A 23,854-nucleotide genomic window follows, 5' to 3' on the forward strand; every position below is an offset into this window, starting at 1 on the left:
ATAGATATTTACAGAATGTTCAGATAGAAAAGTATTGTATAGATCAAATATGACTAAGATAGATTGGAGATTGTGTTAGATATTCATTCTATTTATATATTCAACATGCAGTGGCAGATACAGCCCTGCAATTAGTTGAAGCCAGCAAATCCAATAGCTTCATTAAATAATATAATAATATATTAAGAAATATTAAGAAGTTGTGTTCTCAGATCTGTATTTAAATAGTTTAGAAAAAGTAGTAACTTTCTGAGATCTGCATTGAAATAGTTTTATAAAGTAAAAGTCATTTGTTGGGCTCTTTATTCAAGGAGTTGTAGTCCCCTCCAAAGTAACTATTTGTTCCCCCATTTATTAAAAAAAATGTATACGAAGCATAGGTAAAACTATAGTTGTCCCAGGTCTGCTTCTATGTAGCCTCTACCTGTTCTATGAAGCCTCTACCTGTTCTATGTAGCCTCTACCTGTTCTATGAAGCCTCTACCTGTTCTATGTAGCTGGCACAGCGTACGGCCTCCTCCATTTGTTTCTGGTCAGAGCGCAGCACGCTGCGGATGCTGTCCACCAGTTCCTGGACCTCGGGGGTCAGGCTGCAGTGGGCCGGCTGCTCCAGGAACCTACTGACCAGCTGCTGAGTGTGTCTGTAGCTCTGGTAGTCCACCATGGAGGAGGGCCGGGGCCGCCGAGGGCCTCTACCTCCCTGCCGGAGGGTCACTGTCTGGGTCCGAGAGGACTGGGCGGCCAGTGCAGACTGGGAAGTCTGGGTGGAAGTCTGGGTGGTCTGCGTGGCCGCCTCACAACTTAATACTGAGGAGGAGAGGGTGGTAGGGGCTTAGTGTGTCTGTAGACTGGCATGCAGTGGGACATCTGTTGGAAGCGTAAGCTATGCTTCACAGTTTAGCAAATGACAGGGTTACCGCTATCCCTATGACACACACACACACACACACACACACACACACACACACACACACACACACACACACACACACACACACACACACACACACACACACACACACACACACACACCCCCGTCTTTATTGCAGTCATGTTGAGTAGATGATCAGATCTCACTTCTAACGAATCAAACACGACATTAGCCTATGACAAAGCATTCTTCTAAGAAATCACAAGTGACTAGTGAATGGTCAGTGATGACTTCACTAGTCTAGGTGTGCGTCCTAAATGACACCCTATTCCCTAGGATCCATGAGATTGAAACAAACCTGTGAGGATCCAATTACGTATGTCAATACGAAGACCAACACAGCAGTAAACCTACAAGTGGCCCACGCATCTGGTAAGAGAGAATATTACATTGTACACATTTGTCTATGTTAGGTTTCAATATCCTGTACATTTTATGTTTTTAGTGAAGGACTTAATCTGTGTCCAGAACACAATTATGAGTTTTTGATGTCAGTAACTCCACTCCAACCATGTTCAGTGATGCAGGGGCTGGTCAAAAGTAGTGCACTCTATAGAGAATAGGGTGCCATTTGGGCACAGCTAAGCATATATTTGACTAAAAAGAGAAGACGTTTTACAATCTGAATTCCTTGTATCTCTTGTTCCAAAGACATTCTGAAGAATTAAAATTAGCAAAACGTCTTTGGAGTTATGATTCATAGTTACGGTGCTTCCAGGGTAATGTGTGTAATGTGTGCATGTTCCCTCAGGCCCTATAGCAAGGTCCCTGGCTCTCAGCTATGGACTGCTGTGTGTTCTACAAGTTACTCTCAACATCTCCTTGCGTCTGGCCCTCTGTGAGTCTACTGACTTCTATGTATAGTGTGTGTTTTTTTATTATAGGCCTACATACTGGATAGAAAGTTAGCAAAATAAAGACAAAGACAAATCTCTTGCACAATGAAGATAAATAACACAGGACCAGATAGAAGTTGCCACAACCTGACCAAAGAGAGACAAGCTACAGCTACTTATTGGCCGGCTAGGTGAGTAATAATGTGTAAAATTTGTGTGTTAATGTGTCAGGTGAAAGTAGATTTAATTTATACCCGGTACGGTACCTCCTATGTGTACACGCGCTTGCATGTGCACAACATTTTTTTGGGGGGGCCTAAACATATGTTACCAGAATTACATACAGAATCCCGATTAATTTAATAGCATCTATGTGGGCCTAGTAGTAAAGATTTGTCATTTACCATTTCAAATGTATTACCTTTTAATGTGGCAATAACATAACCAGTCATGATGTTTTCATCTGAATATCAAATACTGAAAAGGTTCCCGGAAGCCTGGCTACCGCTCGCACGTTCGTCCACTCTAAAATAATTTCCGCATCCATTGAGTGCACTGTGCACCCATCATTTGAGGAATGGAAAGAGACATCTGTTACAAAACACCAGAAAGAGTAATGAGGAGGAACTTCTTGATGCACTGAAAGCCATTAAGTCATGGAAAACTCCAGGGTTGGATGGTATACCAAACCTTTTTTGATATACTCAGAGGACCGTTATTAGCATGTTTTAACCACTCCTACAAAAATGGTAGATTATCAAATACTCAACAAGGTCTGATTTCATTATTACTGAAACAAATAGTAAAAGATCCGGTCCATTTAAAAAATAAGCGGTCCCTTACACTTCAGTGTTGTGATGCAAAAAGTCTAGCAAAATGCATAGCGCATAGAACTAAAAAGGTATTGTCGGATATTATTCAAACTAATCAGACAGGTTTTTTACATTGGAAATAATATAAGACAAGTACTAGAAACAATCAAACACTATGAACAATCTGGGAAAACAGGCCTGGTATTCATAGCTGACTTTGAAAAGGCTTTTGATCAAGTATGACTGGAATTTATATATAAATGCCTGGAATATTTCAATTTTGGAGAATATCTTATAAAATGGGTTAAAGTTATGCATAGTAACCCTAGATGTAAAATAGTAAATAATGGCTAATTCTCAGAAAATTTTAAACTGTCACAATCGGCATTATTATGGCCATCGAAATATTAGCTACTAAAATCAGATCCAACAATAACATCAAAGGGTTAGAAATCAAGGGATTAAAAACAAAGGTGTCATTGTAAGCTGATGATTCATGCTTTCTTTTAAATCCACAATTTGGATCCGCCCACAGCTTCATAGAGGATCTAGATACTTTTTCTAACCTATCTGGATTACAGTGTACTATATTACGTGTTGGATCACTAAAAAATACAACTTTTACATTACCGTGTAGATTACCAATAAAATGGTCTGACGGTGATGTGGACATACTCGGTATACATATCCCGAAAGAAAGAAATGATCTCACTACAATACATTTTAATAAAAAGTTAGCAAACATAGATATGATTTTGCTACCATGGAAAGGAAAATACCTGTCCATTTGTGGAAAAATCACCCTGATTAACTCTTTAGTCATATCCCAGTTTACATATTTGATTATGGTCTTGCCTACACCTAGCGACCTGTTTAAATTATATGAGCAAAAAATATTCAGACAAAATTAAACGGGTCTATTTATATAATTCATATTAATTCGGAAGGCAGATATTTTCAATATTAAAGCATTAGACCTCACACTAAAGGCGCCAGTCATACAAAAGTTATACTTAAATCCAAACTGGTTCTCTAGCAGATTAGTAAGAATATCCCATCCCATGTTGAAGAATTGTCTTCTTCCCTTTATTCAGATAACAACCTCTCATTTTCGGTTATTTGAAAATGAAATAAGCTCCGAAATATCGCTATTTTTAAAACAAGCCATAGAAAGTTGGTTGCAATTTCAGTTTAATCCACGAGAAAAGACATAACAAATAATAGAACAAATATTGTGATTAAAGTCAAATATACTAATTGATAGAAAAACATACTTTTTTTATTTAAGAAAAATAGGTATAATCTTTGTAAATGATATCATAAATAGGACTGGTGGAGTTTTCACACATGCAGCTAACAAAAATATATGGAAATGTCTGCTCTACCCAAAATTACAACCATCTAATTGCAGCATGCAAAAATGGAAGAGGCAAATGGAAGGGGGAAAAAGTTAGGAACTTGTCTGTTGGCCCTGCATTAAAGACCAAAATTGGTTAAAGAAAACGTGAGTTATCTTGAATAAAAAAGTATACCAGTTTCATTTAAGGACTCAAAAATTGCAAAATAGTTTTTTTATGTATCGTAAAAAAAAAAAAAAAATGTATGAAATGTATGCATTCACTACTGTAAGTCGCTCTGGATAAGAGCGTCTGCTAAATGACTAAAATGTAAATGTAAAATGTATCGATTCCATTGCACATGGTTTATGAACTGATACACAAAACAACACTGGGTTCAAAACTTTGAATTTTAAAAATTTCAATTATTATACAAAATTCTTGCAACCAATATAATGTTATTTATATGGGTGATACAACCATCCCAGCTCTGCATATTTTGTTGTGAAGAGAGCGAATCATTAGATCATTTGTTTTGGTACTGTCCATATGTAGCTTGTTTTTGGTCATAGGTCCATGAATGGTTGAAGAAGTGCAACATTTACCTGGAGCTAACTCTGCAGATAGCAATACTGGGTGATTTGAAAAGACATAGTCAATCGATCAATGATATAATAATACTTTAAGCAAAAAAATATATATTTTGTTTCAACATCACAGCACAGTTGAAAAATATATTGCAAATATATATATAAAAAATGGATGGTGTTAAGAGATAGGCGTTGAGTGGAGCTGAAGGGTGGGATTAAAAACAACAAGATAACTAATGTAAAATATACTATGTCCGTAAAATGTATATAGATTCAGAACTTTTGTGAAACAGCACTGTTAAAAATATATTGCAACATAGAAATCAAACTGAATGGTCTTCAGAGATAGATTGAGGGGTTGAGAGTATCTGAATAATGGGATTAAAAACAAACACAAGATAACTATTGTAAAATACATTGTGTCCGTAAAATGTATATAGTATGTATAAACTGGAAGTAGAAGCCTAAGTGTTGTTGTCCATTAGTTTATTCCAATTAGGGGAGGGGTGGTAGGGTTAGAGGAAAATAATAAAGGAAAATATATTTTTAAAAGATATGTACAGTTGAAGTCAGATGTTTACATACACCTTAGCCAAATACATTTAAACTCAGTTTGCCACAATTCCTGACATTTAATCATAGTAAAAATCCCCTGTCATAGGTTAGTTACGAACACCGCTTTATTTTAAGAATGTGAAATGTCAGAATAATAGTAAAGAGAATGATTTATTTCAGCTTTTATTTCTTTCATCACATTCCCAGTGGGTCAGAAGTTTACATACACTCAATTAGTATTTGGTAGTATTGCCTTTAAATTGTTTAACTTGGGTCAAACGTTTCAGGTAGCCTTCCAAAGCTTCCCACAATAAGTTGGGTGAATTTTGGCCCATTCCTCTTGACAGAGCTGGTGTAACTGAGTCAGGTTTATAGGCCACCTTGCTCGCACACGCTTTCTCAGATCTACCCACAACTTTTCTATAGGATTGAGGTCAGGGCTTTGTGATGGCCACTATAATAAATTGACTTTGTTGTCCTTAAGCCATTTTGCCACAACTTTGGAAGTATGCTTGGGGTCATTGTCCATTTGGAAGACCCACTTGCGACCAAGCTTTAACTTCCTGACTGTCTTAAGATGTTGCTTCAATATATCCACATAATTTCCCTTCCTCATGATGCCATCTATTTTGTGAAGTGCACCAGTCCCTCCTGCAGCAAAGCACCCCCACAACATGATGCTGCCACCCCCGTGCTTCCCGGTTGGGATGGTGTTCTTTGGCTAGCACAGCCTCCCCCTTTTTCTTCCAAACATAACAACGGTCATTATGGCCAAACAGTTATATTTTTGTTTCATCAGACCAGAGGACATTTCTCCAAAAAGTACGATCTTTGTCCATGTGCAGTTGCAAACCGTAGTCTGGCTTTTTTATGGCGGTTTTGAAGCAATGGCTTCTTCCTTGCTTAGCGGACTTTCAGGTTATGTCGATATAGGACTTGCTTTACTGTGGATATCGATACTTTTGTACCTGTTTCCTCCAAAATCTTCACAAGGTCTTTTGCTGTTGTTCTGGGATTGATTTGCACTTTTCGCACCAAGGTACGTTCATCTCCAGGAGACAGAACACGTCTCCTTCCTGAGCGGTATGACGGCTGTGTGGTCCCATGGTGTTTATACTTGCATACTATTGTTTGTACAGATGAACGTGGTACCTTCAGGCGTTCGGAAATTGCTCCCAAGGATGAACCAGACTTGTGGAGGTCTACAATTTTTAATCAGAGATCTTGGCTGATTTCTTTAGATTTTCCCATGATGTCAAGCAGAGGCACTGAGTTTGAAGGTAGGCCCTGAAATACATCCACAGGTACACCTCCAATTGACTAATGATGTCAATTAGCCTATCAGAAACTTCTAAAGCCATGACATCATTTTCTGGAATTTTCCAAGCTGTTTAAAGGCACAGTCATCTTAGTGTTTGTAAACTTCTGACCCACTGGAATTGTGATACAGTGAATTATAAGTGAAATAATCTGTCTGTAAACAATTGTTGGAAGAATTACTTGTGTCATGCACACAGTAGATGTCCTCACCGACTTGCCAAAACTATAGTTTGTTAACAAGAAATTTGTGGAGTGGTTGAAAAATGAGTGTTAATGACTCCAACCTAAGTGTATGTAAACTTCTGACTTCAACTTCTGACTACAGTGTCAAGAAAAAGTACGTGAACCCTTTGGAATTACCTGGATTTCTGCATAGATTTGACATAAAATTTGATATGATCTTCATCTAAGTCTTAAACTAATAACACACACATTATTGTTTTTTTTATTGTCTATATTGAATACATTTAAATTTTCACAGTGTAGGTTGGAAAAAGTATGTGAACCCCTAGGCTAATGACTTCTCCAATAGCTAATTGGAGTCTGGAGTCAACTAACCTGGAGTCGAATCAATGAGACGAGATTGGAGACTTTGGTTAAAGCTGCCCTGCCCCATAAAAAACACAACATTTGAGTTTGCTATTCCCAAGAAGCATTGCCTGATGTGAACCATGCCTCGAAAAGGGAAAGGGTTACAAAAGTATCTCTAAATGTCAGTCCACGGTAAGACAAAATGTCTATAAATGGAGAAATTCAACACTGTTCCCTAGGAGTGGCCGTCCTGCAAAGACGACTGCAAGAGCACAGCTCAATGAGGTTAATTAAGAAGAATCCTAGAGTGTCAGCTAAAGACAGAAATCTCTTTAAGATGCTAACATCTCTGTTGACGAGTCTACAATACGTAAAACACTAAACAAGAATGGTGTTCATGGGAAGGCACCATGGAAGAAGCCACTGCTGTCCAAAAAAAGCATTGCTGCCTCAGGGCCTGGACAGCTTGCTATCATCAACGGAATAATGAATTCCCAAGTTTATCAAGACATTTTGCAGGAGAATGTACGGCTATCTGTCCGCCAATTGAAGTTCAACAGAAGTTATGTGATGCAACAGGACAACAACCCAAAAGACAACCCGATTGAGATGATGTGGCATGACCTCGAGAGCGGTTCACACAAGACATCCCAAGAAAATTGTGGAACTGAAACAGTTTTGTAAAAAGGAATGGTCCAAAATTCCTCCTGACCATTGTGCAGGTCTGATCCGCAACTACAGAAAACGTTTGGTTGAGGTAATTGCTGCCAAAGGAGGATCAACCTGTTATTATATCCAAGGGTTCACATACTTTTTCCAACCTGGACTGTGAATTTTTACACGGTGTGTTCAATTAAGACATGAAAAATAATAATTGTTTGTGTGTTATTAGTTTAAGCAGACTGTGTTTGTCTATTGTTGTGACTTAGACAAAGATCAGATAAAATGTTATGACCAATTTATGCAGAAATCCAGGTAATTCTAAAGGGTTCATTTACTTTTTCTTCCCACTGTATAACTCGGAAAGTATTCAGACCCCTTTACTTTTCCACATTTTGTTAGGTTACAGCCTTATTCTAAAATGTATAAAATAGTTTTTTCCCGCCATCAATCTACACACAATACCCCATGATGACAGAGCAAAAACAGTAAAAAAAAAATTTAAAAGCCCCAAAAATGAAAATAAACCGGAAATATCACATTTACATAAGTATTCAGACTCTTTACGCAGTACTTGTTGAAGCACCTTTGGCAGCAATTACAGCCTCGAGTCTTCTTGGGTATGACGCTAAAAGCTTGGCACACCTGTATTTGGGGAGTTTCTCCCATTCTTCTCTGCAGATCCTCTCAAGCTCTGTCAGGTTGGATGGGGAGCGTTGCTGCACAGCTATTTTCAGGTGTCTCCAGAGATGTTTGATAGGATTCAAGTCTGGACTCTGGCTGGCCCACTCAAGGACATTCAGAGACTGCATTGTCTTGGCTGTGTGCTTGGGTCATTGTCAGGATGGAAGGTGATCCTTCGCTCCAGTCTGAGGACCTGAGCGCTCTGGAGCAGGTTTTCATTTGTACTTTGCTCCGTTCATCTTTGCCTCGATCCTGACTAGTCTCAGTCCCTGACGCTAAAAAACATCCCCACAGCATGATGCTGTTACCACCATGCTTCACCATAGGTGCCAAGTTTCCTCCAGACGTGACGCTTGGCATTCAGGCCAAAGAGGTCAATCTTGGTTTTATCAGACGAGAACATCTTGTTTCTCATGGTCTGAGAGTCTTTAGGTGCCTTTTGTCAAACTCCAAGAGGGCTGTCATGTGCCTTTTACTGAGGAGTGGCTTCCATCTGGCTTCCGTCTGGCAGGTTATCCCATCTCCACAGAGGAACTCGAGAGCTCTGTCAGAGTGACCATCGGGTTCTTGGTCACCTCCCTGACCAAGGCCCTTCTCCCCTGATTGCTCAGCTTGGCCGGGCGGCCAGCTCTAGGAAGAGTCTTGATGGTTCCAAACTTCTTCCATTTGAGAATGATGGAGGCCAATGTGTTCTTGGGAACTTTCAATGCTGCAGACGTTTTTTGGTACCCTTTCCCAGGTCTGTGCCTCAAAACAATCCTGTCTCGGAGCTCTACGGACAATTCCTTCGACCTCATAGCTTGGTTTTATACACCTGTCAGCAACGGGTGTGGCTGAAATAACCAAATCCACTCATTTGAAGGGGTGTCCACATACTTTCGTATACATAGTGTAAATAGTTTAATAGCCTACAGTTTTTTTGGCATCTTTGTTTTAATTATTGTCATAGGCTCATATTCAATATTTATTTTGCCGGTACTATGTACCGGACAGTACAGGCTTAATTTCACCCCTGGTGTGTGTGTGTTTGTACAGTGTACGTGCGTGTGTGTGGGGGATCAGCTAACAGTGCACTCCAATGAAGGGAAAGCAATTCACTTTTTTTCTCAACTCTGTATGAAAGGACGGAATAAGTTTAACTCCAGCTGGTACTTCTCCTAAGAGCATAAAAACTGGGAGAAGAACAGAGAGGAATGTCTGAAGAGGGTAGCAGACCGGGTGATCATAAACAGCAGAGGGGAACAGAGGTGTGTGTGTGTGTGTGTGTGTGTGTGTGTGTGTGTGTGTGTGTGTGTGTGTGTGTGAGAAAGAGAGAGCGAGAGATTTCAGATTTTTCAAGATCTTTCAAATCAGAAGTGATACAGAAAAAAAGTCCATATTAATTGCCTTCAGTGCAGTTGATTCATAACGCAACTTTTACTCTCTTCTTTCATTGTTTGTTATCAGTCAGTTCTTCAACACGTATTGATTGGTCTGACTGACAAGGATTCTGAGGGAAACCAGGATATGGGTGAACGGAACCGTACTTATCACAGTGTAAGAAATGTTCACCTTTTTTCATTACATCAACAATGTATATCAAAATATAAACGTAAAAAGAAAATCGACACTGTCATTCGATTGTCGGCAGAAGGTAAGTCTCTTTACACATGATTAAGGATAAGTTCAAAGGTCATCAACAGTAGTGGTTTGTAGGTTCTGGAGTTCCGGACAGCCTAAAAATGGAGGTGGGGAAGAGGAGGACTGTGTCACCGTTCAGCCTGTGCATCAGTTGTACAGCTGGAATGACCTACCATGCAGCGAAAAGGCAACATGGATCTGTGAGATTGTTTGCCACACACACACACACACACACACACACACACACACACACACACACACACACACACACACACACACACACACACACACACACACACACACACACACACACACACACACACACGCGCGCGCGGGCAGGCAGACATGCAGACATGCAAAAATGCACGTACACGCACGCATATATCCTTTTATATACAGTAGTTTAGAAATATAGCTTTTTAATGCACTTCATAACATACCCACATGTATGTTTTTCTTATTTCTTGTTTAATGAACTCATTACAATGTGAATTGACATTTCAAGTATTTGCTTCTGCTCTATTGCTGAGTGAATATTAAACAAACAAAAATAACTGTTGTATTTTATCATGTAATCCCACTATAAAATCTAATGAGCCATATTTTTGAACTCCCTTCCCTGTCAGAAGGAATATACATTTGCTGTTTCCTTTCTTGCAAAAGCTGTGGTCTTGTGTGGCTCAGTGGTGGATCATGGCACTTGCAATGTCAGCATCATGGGTTTAACTCCCGCTGGGGATCACCCACACTAAAAATATATGCACGCTTTGGATAAAAGTGTCTGCCAAATGGTATCATATTAAATGTGAATTTGTGCAAGGGAAATGTTTGTAAATGTAGTCTCAATCTTCAGAGAATGAGGAGATTCTAAATGCACGCATGCAGAGACTGTAGATTTACTGAGGACAGACTGTTCCAGAACTATGAAGTTTATATAATCCTATTTTTGACTTGTGTGTGTGTGTGTGTGTGTGTGTGTGTGTGTGTGTGTGTGTGTGTGTGTGTGTGTGTGTGTGTGTGTGCATGGGTGACCCTGCCTTACCTTTGGCAGCCAGGTCTAATAGTACAGGGTCACTGTAGGAGCGCATGATCCTCTGGCGCTGAGACCTCCTGACGGGGGGCACCGGGGCACCCTGGGGGGGTCTGGCCTGGAGCAGGGGGGGTGATGGGGGAGAGGGGTAAGATGGCGGAGACGTGGGCACAGCAACAACCGTCGTCTGGGGACCAACGTCTGAATCACAGGAACAATAAACACAATTAGGAGGAGAGGGGTAGGGGGGCACTAAAACAGACACACATAATAAGCACAGAGTCAGTCAGTTAGGAGAGGGGTGGGTAGGGGGAGGGAGGTGGGTTGAGGGGTAGGGGAAAGTGGGACACCATTAGAGACGTAATAAACCCAGTCAGAGGGAGGGGTTATAGATTCATATCTAGTGTAAATAGGGGTCATAAACCAGTCGCTGATACACCTGAGTTTCTTTAGCAAACTCCCCTAGCTAATGTTGTTACTCTATCCTTAGGAAACTCCCTAGAGACAATATTTAATGAGAGCCATGCATAAACAGCTATACCTTCTCTATGCGTAACGCTCACTCCTCTCATGCCCCTCTTTAACTCTGTCTTTCTGTCAGTTTTTTTCCTTTCTTTCTTCCTCAAGTGTGTGTGGTGTGACAACTTATACCAGGGTCACACCCAAAGCTCCATCTCTATCACACAAGCATTGTGACCTTAGAAAGGGAAAGTTACAATTTGAACCTTCAAGGTGTGTTTGATCATAATGTCTGTCTGTCTGACTTTTTCGCCACATCTTAATCTTCTCAGTTTGACAAACTTGTCTCTCTACTCTAAAATAGTTCCAGACTGGGAGTGAAATTACACTTTTCACAGAGATTAAAGAAAGGGAAGAAACATTCCTATCCTGAGCTGTATGTATGAAGGAGACTGAGTTTGTGAGAGCTAGATAGAGGGTGGGTGGGGGTGGTGAATGTAACATCTGAGACTGAAATAAATGTTCTTATAATACATTCATGGCATAACTGTCAGTGGGTGAATCTATGACGGAAGGGCAAGGTTATGTCCCATTCCTCTGACTGGGACAACTATAGCAGTACAAAGGGATACAGTAACTGTAGCAGTACTTTCACTGGATAACTATAGCAGTACTTTCACTAGGATAACTATATCAGTATTTTCACTGTAAGTTAGCAGTAACTAGAGCTGTAATGGGATAGCTACAGACAGACATCCTACTAGCAACAGGACTCTCTCAGCAAGGATCTTGAGTGCCGCAGCGGTCTAAGGCACTGCATCTCAGTGCTAGAGGCGTCACTACAGACCCTGGTTCAATCCCGGGCTGTATCACAACCGACCGTGATTGGGAGTTCCATAGGGCGGTGCACAATTGGCCCAGTGTTGTCCGGGTTAGGGGAGGGTTTGGCCGGGGTAGGCCGTCATTGTAAAATAGGAATTTGTTATTTACTGTCTTGCCTAGTTGAATAAAAAAAATTCATAAAAGGATACAAGTTCGAGGATACTTTGTCAGGACACACACGTTTAGCTTTTTCCAAGGCTCACATGTATTAATGTGAATTATGATGGTGGAAAGAAGATATGAGAGATTCATACCGAGGTTTGGACATATCCATTCACAGGATGCCCTATGTTTTGCATATAGCCTGTAATTTATAGGTAGGGACAGTTTTTTCCCCGTTTTTTAACTGGCATTTCCAGCATTATTCATTAGGTTTGCTGTATGGGGTCAATTTCACACCATATGTATTGAATTGAAAAATAAAAAATAATAAATCGTGAACATGAAAAATAAAGTTGAGAATGTAAGCATTATATTTCCAAGGACTGGTGAAATAATGGATGTTGAAATCAAAAACCAAACAATTGAAAGCAAAATGTATAGAATTGTAAACAAAAATAAGACATCAAAAACAAACCCCCAAAACTTGTAAGCAAATCATTTTAAAGTGAGAGCAAAACTCTATGACAAATTATAAAAAAATATATTTGAAAACAAATGAAAATATCGTTTTCGGTTAAACTTTCCCAGCAACCAATCCTATTGAATACATTTTGCCTATGCTCTTGCTTTGCTTGCTAAGTTAATCATGTTCATTAATTGGGTTAAAACGAACAGTCACTCCAAAAATAGAGGACCAATGGAGACTCATTGTCTCCCTCTAAACCCTGCTCTTCACGGAAAAATAACGGCAAAACTTGTAATCGAAAAGACTGGCAGTGAAAGCAAAGAAACAGACATCGAAAGCAAAGATATGAGTAGCATAACCAAAAGGCAAGAGTGTAGGCAAAATGTATTCAGTAGGATTGGTTGTTGGGAAAGTTTAACCGAAAATATCTTTGCATTCTTTTTCAAATATTTTTTTTTTCATCATTTGTCATAGTTTTGCTCTCGCTTTAAAATTATTTGGTTACAAGTTTTTGGGTTTTGCATTTGATGTCTTATTTTTGTTTACAATTCTATACATTTTTCTTTTAATTGTTTGTTTTTTGATTTCAACAACCATTACTTCACCTGTCCTCGAAAATATAATGTTTACATTCTCAACTTTATTTTTCATGTTCATTATTTATTTTATTTTGAATTCAATACATATGGCGTGAAATTGAAACCATATTTATGCAGGTAAAACAATTCCAAGGAAATGTTCTTTGACAAGCTGTCTCCAATCAATAAATCAATCAATGTCTGGTTGTGTGTGAGTGTTCGGTGGGGGGTCGAACCCGGGTCCAGCAACTGTCAAGCCAACACCTAAACCATTATGCCAAGAGTTCCGGACCTCTTGATGAGCTCGCTAGGTGTTACCTACCCCTTTTCTCTATACCAAGTCCCTCACGTGTACAATCCTCTCCAATGGCCTCAAGAGTGCCATCCCACTTCTGACATGACTGCCAAGCTGTTCTGACCTCTTGGCGAAATGGTTAACGTGTTGGCTTGACACTCGCAGAGCCCGGGTTTAAGTCCCGTCGTGGCTGTCAACAGTGAAGAGCCGACTCCGGGATGCTGGCCTTCTCGGCAGAGTTACTCTGTCCAGTGTCTGTGTTCTTTTGCCCATCTTAATGTTTTCTTTTTATTGGCCAATCTTAGATATGGCTTTTTCTTTGCAACTCTGCCTAGAAGGCCAGCATCCCGGAGTCGCCTCTTCACTGTTGACGTTGAGACTGGTGTTTTGCAGGTACTATTTAATGAAGCTGCCAGTTGAGGACTTGTGAGGCATCTTGTTTCTCAAACTAGACACTCTAATGTACTTGTCCTCGTGCTCAGTTGTGTACCGGGGCCTCCCACTCCTCTTTCTATTCTGGTTAGAGCCAGTTTGCGCTGTTCTGTGAAGGGAGTAGTACACAGCGTTGTACGAGATCTTCAGTTTCTTGGCAATTTCTCGCATGGAATAGCCTTCATTTCTCAGAACAAGAATAGACTGATGAGTTTCAGAAGAAAGGTCTTTGTTTCTGGCCATTTTGAGCCTGTAATCGAACCCACAAATGCTGATGCTCCAGATACTCAACTAGTCTAAAGAAGGCAAGTTTTATTGCTTCTTTAATCACAACAACAGCTTTCAGCTGTGCTAACATAATTGCAAAAGGGTTTTCTAATGATCAATTAGCCTTTTAAAATTATAAACTTGGATTAGCTAACACATCGTGCCATTGGAACACAGTAGTGATGGTTGCTGATAATGGGCCTCTGTACTAGAGGTCGACCGATTAATACATTTTGTATTTCAAGTTTTCATAATAATCAGTGGAGTGCAATGTAATCGGCCACAATCAGTGTCCAAAAATGCTGATATTTTTGGACACTGATTGTGGCCGATTACATTGCACTCCACGAGGAGACTGCGTGGCAGGCTGACTACCTGTTACGCGAGTGCAGCAAGAAGCCAAGGTAAGTTGCTAGCTAGCATTAAACTTATCTTATATAAAAAATCTATCTTAACATAATCACTAGTTAACTACACATGGTTGATGATATTACTAGTTTATCTAGCTTGTCCTGCATTGCATATAATCGATGCGGTGCCTGTTAATTTCTCATCGAATCACAGCCTACTTCACCAAACGGATGATGATTTAACAAGCACATTTGCGAAAAAAGAACTGTCGTTGCACCAATGTGTACCTAACCATAAACATCAATGCCTTTCTTTAAAATCAATACACAAGTATATATTTTTAAACTTGCATATTTAGTTAATATTGCCTGCTAACATGAATTTCTTTTAACTAGTGAAATTGTGTCACTTCTCTTCCGTTCCATGGAAGCAGAGTCAGGGTATATGCAGCAGTTTGGGCCGCCTGGCTCGTTGCAAACTGTGTGAAGACCATTTCTTCCTAACAAAGACTGTAATTAATTTGCCAGAATTGTACATAATTATGACATAACATTAAAGGTTGTGCAATGTAACAGCAATATTTAGACTTAGGGATGCCACCGTATTAGATAAAATACGTAATGGTTTCGTATTTCACTGAAAGAATAAACTTTTGTTTTCGAAATGACCATATTAATGACCTAAGGCTCGTATTTCTGTGTGTTATTATGTTATAATTAAGTCTATGATTTGATATTTGATAGAGCAGTCTGACTGAGCGGTGGTAGGCAGTAGCAGGCTCGTAAGCATTCATTCAAACAGCACTTTCGTGCATTTGCCAGCAGCTCTTCGCTGTGCTTCAAGCATTGAGCTGTTTATGACTTCAAGCCTATCAACTCCCGAGATTAGGCTGGTGTAACCGATGTGAAATGGCTAGCTAGTTAGCGGGGTGTGCGCTAATAGCGTTTCAATTGATGACGTCACTCGCTCTGAGACCTTGAAGTAGTTGTTCCCCTTGCCCTGCAAGGGCCGTGGCTTTTGTGGAGCAATGGGTAACGATGCTTCGAGAGTGGCTGTTGTCGATGTGTCTCTGGTTCGAGCCCAGGTAGGGGCGAGGAGAGGCAATACTATAGTGCCTATAAGAACATCCAATAGTCAAAGGTATATGAAATACAAATGGTATAGAGAGAAAAAGTCCTATAATTCCTATAACTACAACATAAAACTTCTTACCTGGGAATATTGAAGACTCATGTTAAAAGGAACCACCAGCTTTCATATGTCCTGAGCAAGGAACTTAAACGTTAGCTTTTTTACATGGCACATATTGCACTTTTACTTTCTTCTCCAACACTTTGTTTTTGAATTATTTAAACCAAATTGAACATGTTTGATAATTTATTTGAGACTTAATTAATTTTATTGATGTATTATATTAAGTTAAAATAAGTGTTCATTCAGTATTGTTGTAATTGTCAATATTACAAATATATATATAAAAATTGGCCGATTAATCGGTATGAGCTTTTTTTGGTCCTCCAAGAAACGGTATCGGCGTTGAAAAATCATTATCGGTCGACCTCTACTCTGTATGCCTATGTAGATATCCCATTAAAAAATCTTCAGTTTCCAGTCATTTACAACACTGTATTTCTGATCAATTTGATGTTATTTTAATGGACTAAAAATGTGTTTTTCTTTCAAAAACAAGGACATTTCTAAGTGATCCCAAACCTTTGAACTGTAGTGTATGTTTTTTATGTAAAATACATTTGCAAAAATTTCTAAAAACCTGTTTTTGCTTTGCCATTATGGGGTATTGTATGTAGATTGATGAGGAAAATGTTGTATTCAATCAATTTTAGAATAAGGCTGTAATGTAACAAAATGTGGAAAAAGTCAAGGGGTCTGTCCAAATGTACTGTAATGACCTTTGTGTGCATTGTCACATCCCACAGAGTTTTATCCTACCTACTAGTGCTCCATTTGAGTGACATCGCCTGCTTAAACTTAGTAGGGCATTCATTATCTTATCCCCCATATGGAAAAAGAATTTATTGGAATATATTTAAAAAACATAGAAATATAGTTAAATACTGGGAAAATATACACTGCTCAAAAAATAAAGGGAACACTAAAATACCACATCCTAGATCTGAATGAATGAAATAATCTTATTAAATACTTTTTCTTTACATAGTTGAATGTGCTGACAACAAAATCACATAAAAATAATCCATGGAAATCCAATTTATCAACCCATGGAGGTCTGGATTTGGAGTCAAAATTAAAGTGGAAAATAACACTACAGGCTGATCCAACTTTGATGTAATGTCCTTGAAACAAGTCAAAATGAGGCTCAGTAGTGTGTGTGGCCTCCACGTGCCTGTATGACCTCCCTACAACGCCTGGGCATGCTCCTGATGAGGTGGCGGATGGTCTCCGGAGGGATCTCCTCCCAGACCTGGACTAAAGCATCCGCCAACTCCTGGACAGTCTGTGGTGCAACGTGGCGTTGGTGGATGGAGCGAGACATGATGTCCCAGATGTGCTCAACTGGATTCAGGTCTGGGGAACGGGCGGGCCAGTCCATAGCATCAATGCCTTCCTCTTGCAGGAACTGCTGACACACTCCAGCCACATGAGGTCTAGCATTGTCTTGCATTAGGAGGAACCCAGGGCCAACCGCACCAGCATATGGTCTCACAAGGGGTCTGAGGATCTCATCTCGGTACCTAATGGCAGTCAGGCTACCTCTGGCGAGCACATGGAGGGCTGTGCGGCCCCCCAAAGAAATGCCACCCCACACCATGACTGACCCACCGCCAAACCGGTCATGCTGGAGGATGTTGCAGGCAGCAGAACGTTCTCCACGGCGTCTCCAGACTCTGTCACGTCTGGCACATGTGCTCAGTGTGAACTTGCTTTCATCTGTGAAGAGCACAGGGCGCCAGTGGCGAATTTGCCAATCTTGGTGTTCTCTGGCAAATGCCAAACGTCCTGCACGGTGTTGGGCTGTAAGCACAACCCCCACCTGTGGACGTCGGGCCCTCATACCACCCTCATGGAGTCTGTTTCTGACCGTTTGAGCAGACACATGCACATTTGTGGCCTGCTGGAGGTCATTTTGCAGGGCTCTAGCAGTGCTCCTCCTGCTCCTCCTTGCACAAAGGCGGAGGTAGCGGTCCTGCTGCCCTCCTATGGCCTCCTCCACATCTCCTGATGTACTGGTCTGTCTCCTGGTAGCACCTCCATGCTCTGGACACTACGCTGACAGACACAGCAAACCTTCTTGCCACAGCTCGCATTGATGTGCCATCCTGGATGAGCTGCACTACCTGAGCCACTTGTGTGGGTTGTAGACTCCGTCTCATGCTACCACTAGAGTGAAAGCACAGCCAGCATTCAAAAGTGACCAAAACATCAGCCAGGAAGCATAGGAACTGAGAAGTGGTCTGTGGTCACCACCTGCAGAACCACTCCTTTATTGGGGGTGTCTTGCTAATTGCCTATAATTTCCACCTGTTGTCTATTCCATTTGCACAACAGCATGTGAAATTTATTGTCAATCAGTGTTGCTTCCTAAGTGGACAGTTTGATTTCACAGAAGTGTGATTGACTTGGAGTTACATTGTGTTGTTTAAGTGTTCCCTTCATTTTTTTGAGCAGTGTATTAATCAAATATATAAATAAAATATATGTTCATATATTTGTAAAATGTGTAAAATACACTCACGCCCTTCTCTACCCCGATGATAACGTTGAGTCTATTGACCTCTGGTAAGTGGTGTTTTGCATGCAAAATATGGATCATTAAGTTGGAGTTTAAACTAAATTCTGCAGCTATTGCGGTATATCCTACCTGCCATTTATGAAACATAAACACCTAATTTATATTTACTATTTCAAAGACACTTGAACAAGCTGCGAATCACAATTTGTCATCATGGCTTTATGTAGTACTGTGCATCTCCAATAGTCTGTTCTGGACTTGGGGACTGTGAAGAGACCTCTGGTGGCATGTCTTGTGGGGTATGCATGGGTGCCCGAACTTTGTGCCAGTGGTTCAAACAGACAGCTCGGTGCATTCAACAGGTCAATACCTCTCACAAATACAAGTAGTGATGAAGTCAATCTCTCCTCCACTTTGAGCCAGGAGAGATTGACATGCATACAGTGCCTTCCACTAATATTGGCACCCTTGGTAAATATGAGCAAAACAGGTTGTGAAAAAAATGTATTTTCTGTTTATCCTCTTGGTCTTTCATTCAAAATATTCACAAAAATCAAACCTTTAATTGAAGTAAAATGTATGTGAAAAAAAATAAAAAATGAAATGTGTACCCAATTAATGGCAATCTAGCTGAAGTATATTCCCATTCATATTTTACGTTTTAAAGTTCATCTGAGTGATTAAGACCACTTCCTGTTTCACTGGGGTATAAATATGAGATGACACACAGGCCAACTTCCCATAGTCATCCATTACTATGGGAAAGACCTGAGAATACAGTATGATGTGCAACAAAAGGTTGTTGAGTTGCACAAATCAGGAAATGGCTATAAGAAAATAGATCTACGGTTGAAAATGCCCCTTTCCACTAACAGGGCAATAATTAAGAAGTTTTACCACAAGTTGTTTGGGAGGGTTGAAATAAAAAAGCCTTTGCTGTCATCAGCTGTATAAGGAAATAAGCAAACAGGAAATCACTCACCAAGAGGCGGCGCTCCTAGTGGCCGGATACTTTCATGCAGGGAAACTTTAATCAGTTCTACCAAATTTCCATCAACATGTTAAATGTGCAACCAGAGGGAAAAACAATTCTAAATCACCTGTACTCCACACACAGAGACGCGTACAAAGCTCTCCCTCGCCCTCCATTTGGTAAATCAGACCACAACTCTATCCTCCTGATTCCTGCTTACAAGCAAAAATTAAAGCAGGAAGCACCAGTGACTCGGTCTATAAAAAAGTGGTCAGATGAAGCAGATGCTAAACTACATGACTGTTTTGCTATCACAGACTGGAACATGTTCCGGGATTCTTCCGATGGCATTGAGAAGTACACCACATCAGTCACTAAGATTGAATCATACTATACACCGGCTCCGACGCTCGTCTTATGTGGCAGGGCTTGAAAACTATGACAGACTAGAAAGGGAAGCACAGCCGAGAGCTGCCCAGTGAACAGGTCAACATACACAAGGCTGCGGGGCCAGACGGATTACCAGGAGGTATGCTCCGGGGATGTTCTGACCAACTGGCAGGTGTCTTCCCTGACATTTTCAACATGTCCCTGATTGAATCTGTAACACCAACATGTTTCAAGCACCCCACCATAGTCCTTGTGCCAAAGAACACAAAGGCAACCTGCCTAAATGACTACAGACCCGAAACACTCACGTCCGTAGCCATGAAGTGCTTTGAAAGGTTGGTAATGGCTCACATCAACACCATTATCCCAGAAACCCTAGACCCACTCCAATTTGCATACTGCCCAAACAGATCCATAGATGATGCAATCTCTATTGCACTCCACACCTGGACAAAAGGAACACTCATGTGAGAATGCTATTCATTGACTACAGCTCAGCGTTCAACACCATAGTACCCTCAAAGCTCATCACTAAGCTAAGGATCCTGGTACTAAACACCTCCCTCTGCAACTGGATCCTGGACTTCCTGACGGGCCGCCCCCAGGTGGTGAGGTTAGGTAGCAACACATCTGCCACGCTGACCCTCAACACTGGAGCTCCCCAGGGGTGCGTGCTCAGTCCCCTCCTGTGATCCCTGTTCACCCACGAATGCATGGCCAGGCATGACTCCAACACTATCATTAAGTTTGCAGATGACACAACAGTGGTAGGCCTGATCACCGACAACGATGAGACAGCCTATAGGGAGGAAGTCAGAGACCTGGCCGGGTGGCGACAGAATAACAACCTATCCCTCAACGTCACCAAGACTAAGGAGATTATTGTGGACTAAAATGTTTTATTGTGGACGGAAAAAAAATGCATGAAATGAAATGTATGCATTCACTACTGTCTTCTCCAGAGCGACTGCTAAATGACTAAAATGTAAAATGTAAAATGGACTACAGGAAAAGGAGGACCGAGCATGCCCCCATTCTCATCGACGGGGCTGTAGTGGAGCAGGATGAGAGCTTCAAGTTCCTTGTGTCCACATCAACAACAAAACTAGAATGGTCCAAACACACCAAGACAGTCGTGAAGAGGGCACGACAAAGCCTATTCCCCCTCAGGAAACTAAAAAGATTTGGCATGAGTCCTGAAATCCTCAAAAGGTTCTTCAGCTGCAACATCGAGAGCATCCTGACTGGTTGCATCACTGCCTGGTACGGCAACTGCTCGGCCTCTGACCGCAAGGCACTACAGAGGGTAGTGCGTACGGCCCAGTACATCACTGGGGCTAAGCTGCCTGCCATCCAGGACCTCTACACTAGGCGGTGTCAGAGGAAGGCCCAAAAAATTGTCAAAGACCCCAGCCACCCCAGTCATAGACTGTTCTCTCTACTACCACATGGCAAGCGGCACCGGAGTGCCAAGTCTAGGACAAAAAGGCTTCTCAACAGTTTTTACCCCCAAGCCATAAGACTCCTGAACAGGTAATCAAATGGCTACCCGGACTATTTGCCTTGTGTGCCCCCCCCCCAACCCCTATTTTTACTCTGCTGCTACTCTCTGTTAATCATGTATGCATAGTCCCTTTAACTATACATTCATGTACATACTACCTCAATTGGGCTGACCAACCAGTGCCCCCGCACATTGGCTAACCGGGCTATCTGCATTGTGTCCCACCCACCACCTGCCAACCCCTCTTTTACGCTACTGCTACTCTCTGTTCATCATATATGCATAGTCACTTTAACCATATCTACATGTACATACTACCTCAATCAGCCTGACTTTTTTTTCACCTTTATTTAACCAGGTAGGCAAGTTGAGAACAAGTTCTTGTTTAAAATTGCGACCTGGCCAAGATAAAGCAAAGCAGTTTGACAAATACAACAACAGAGTTACACATGGAGTAAAACAAACATACAGTCAATAATACAGTAGAAAAATACGTCAATATACAATGTGAGCAATTGAGGTGAGAAAAGTGAGGTAAAGGCAAAAAAAGGCCATGGTGGCGAAGTACATACAATATAGCAAGTGAAACACTGGAATGGTAGATTTGCAGTGGAAGAAAGTGCAAAGTAGAAATAAAAATAATGGGGTGCAAAGTAAAATAAAAAATAAATACAGTAGGGGAAGAGGTCGTTGTTTGGGCTAAATTATAGATGGGCTTTGTACAGGTGCAGTAATCTGTGAGCTGCTCTGACAGCTGGTGCTTAAAGCTAGTGAGGGAGATAAGTGTTTCCAGTTTCAGAGATTTTTGTAGTTTGTTCCAGTCATTGGCAGCAGAGAACTGGAAGGAGAGGCGGCCGAAGGAGGAATTGGCTTTGGGGGTGACCAGTGAGATATACCTGCTGGAGCGCGTGCTACAGGTGGGTGCTACTATGGTGATCAGCGAGCTGAGATAAGGGGGGACTTTACCTAGCAGGGTCTTGTAGATGACCTGGAGCCAATGGGTTTGGTGACGAGTATGAAGCGAGGGCCAGCCAACGAGAGCAGTGGTGGGTAGTATATGGGGCTTTGATGACAAAACGGATGGCACTGTGATAGACTACATCCAATTTATTGAGTAAGGTATTGGAGGCTATTTTGTAAATGACATCGCCAAAGTCGAGGATCGGCAGAATGGTCAGTTTTACGAGGGTATGTGTGGCAGCATGAGTGAAGGATGCTTTGTTGCGAAATAGTAAGCCAATTCTAGGTTTAACTTTGGATTTGAGATGTTTGATGTGAGTCTGGAAGAGTTTACAGTCTAACCAGACACCAAGGTATTTGTAGTTGTCCACATATTCTAAGTCAGAACCGTCCAGAGTAGTGATGCTGGACGGGCGGGCAGGTGCAGGCAGCAATTGGTTGAAGAGCATGCATTTAGTTTTACTTGCATTTAAGAGCAGTTGGAGGCCACGGAAGGAGAGTTGTATGTCATTGAAGCTCGTCTGGAGGGTTGTTAACACAGTGTCCAAAGAAGGGCCAGAAGTATACAGAATGGTGTCGTCTGTGTAGAAGTGGATCAGAGACTCACCAGCAGCAAGAGTGACATCATTGATGTATACAGAGAAGAGAGTCGGCCCAAGAATTGAACCCTGTGGCACCCCCATAGAGACTGCCAGAGGTCCGGACAACAGGCCCTCCAATTTGACACACTGAACTCTATCAGAGAAGTAGTTGGTGAACCAGGCGAGGCAATCATTTGAGAAACCAAGACTATTGAGTCTGCCGATGAGGATGTGGTGATTGACAGAGTTGAAAGCCTTGGCCAGGTCAATGAATACGGCTGCACAGTATTGTCTTTTATCGATGGCGGTTAAGATATCGTTTAGGACCTTGAGCGTGGCCGAGGTGCACCCATGACCAGCTCTGAAACCAGATTGCATAGCGGAGAAGGTATGGTGGGATTCGAAATGGTCGGTAATCTATTTGTTGACTTGGCTTTCGAAGACCTTAGAAAGGCAGGGTAGGATAGATATAGGTCAGTAGCAGTTTGGGTCAAGAGTGTCCCCCCCTATGAAGAGGGGGATGACCGCAGCTGCTTTCCAATCTTTGGGAATCTCAGACGACACTAAAGAGTGGTTGAAGAGGCTAGTAGGTTGCCACAATTTCGGCAGATAATTTTAGAAAGAAAGGGTCCAGATTGTCTAGCCCGGCTGATTTGTAGGGGTCCAGATTTTGCAGCTCTTTCAGGACATCAGCTGACTGGTTTTGGGAGAAGGAGAAATGGGGGAGGCTTGGGCGAGTTGCTGTGGGGGGTGCAATGCTGTTGACCAGGGTAGGGGTAGCCAGGTGGAAAGCATGGCCAGACGTAGAAAAATGCTTATTGAAATTCTCATTTATAGTGGATTTATTGGTGGTGACAGAGTTTCCTATCCTCAGTGCAGTGGGCAGCTGGGAGGAGGTGCTCTTATTCTCCATGGACTTTACAGTGTCCCAGAACTTTTTTGAGTTTGTGTTGCAGGAAGCAAATTTCTGCTTGAAAAAGCTAGCCTTGGCTTTTC

General features: G+C 41.4%; 1 protein-coding gene across 4 annotated transcripts in view; it reads right to left on the bottom strand.

The window, feature by feature from the left end:
- The window catches only part of LOC115164099 (protein FAM189A2), a 99,497-nt gene that overhangs the window by 6,076 nt on the left and 69,567 nt on the right, over window positions 1–23,854 (bottom strand). For all 4 annotated transcript variants that reach the window (XM_029716225.1, XM_029716224.1, XM_029716223.1 and 1 more), the window contains exons 8-9: window positions 10,919–11,107; window positions 485–807 (exon numbers count right to left, since the gene is read on the bottom strand). In XM_029716225.1, the coding sequence (XP_029572085.1) occupies window positions 485–807; window positions 10,919–11,107 (512 nt within the window). The remainder of the gene's footprint in view (window positions 1–484; window positions 808–10,918; window positions 11,108–23,854) is intronic.

Source organism: Salmo trutta, chromosome 27 (genome assembly GCF_901001165.1).
Source record: "Salmo trutta chromosome 27, fSalTru1.1, whole genome shotgun sequence".
NCBI lineage: Eukaryota > Metazoa > Chordata > Actinopteri > Salmoniformes > Salmonidae > Salmo > Salmo trutta.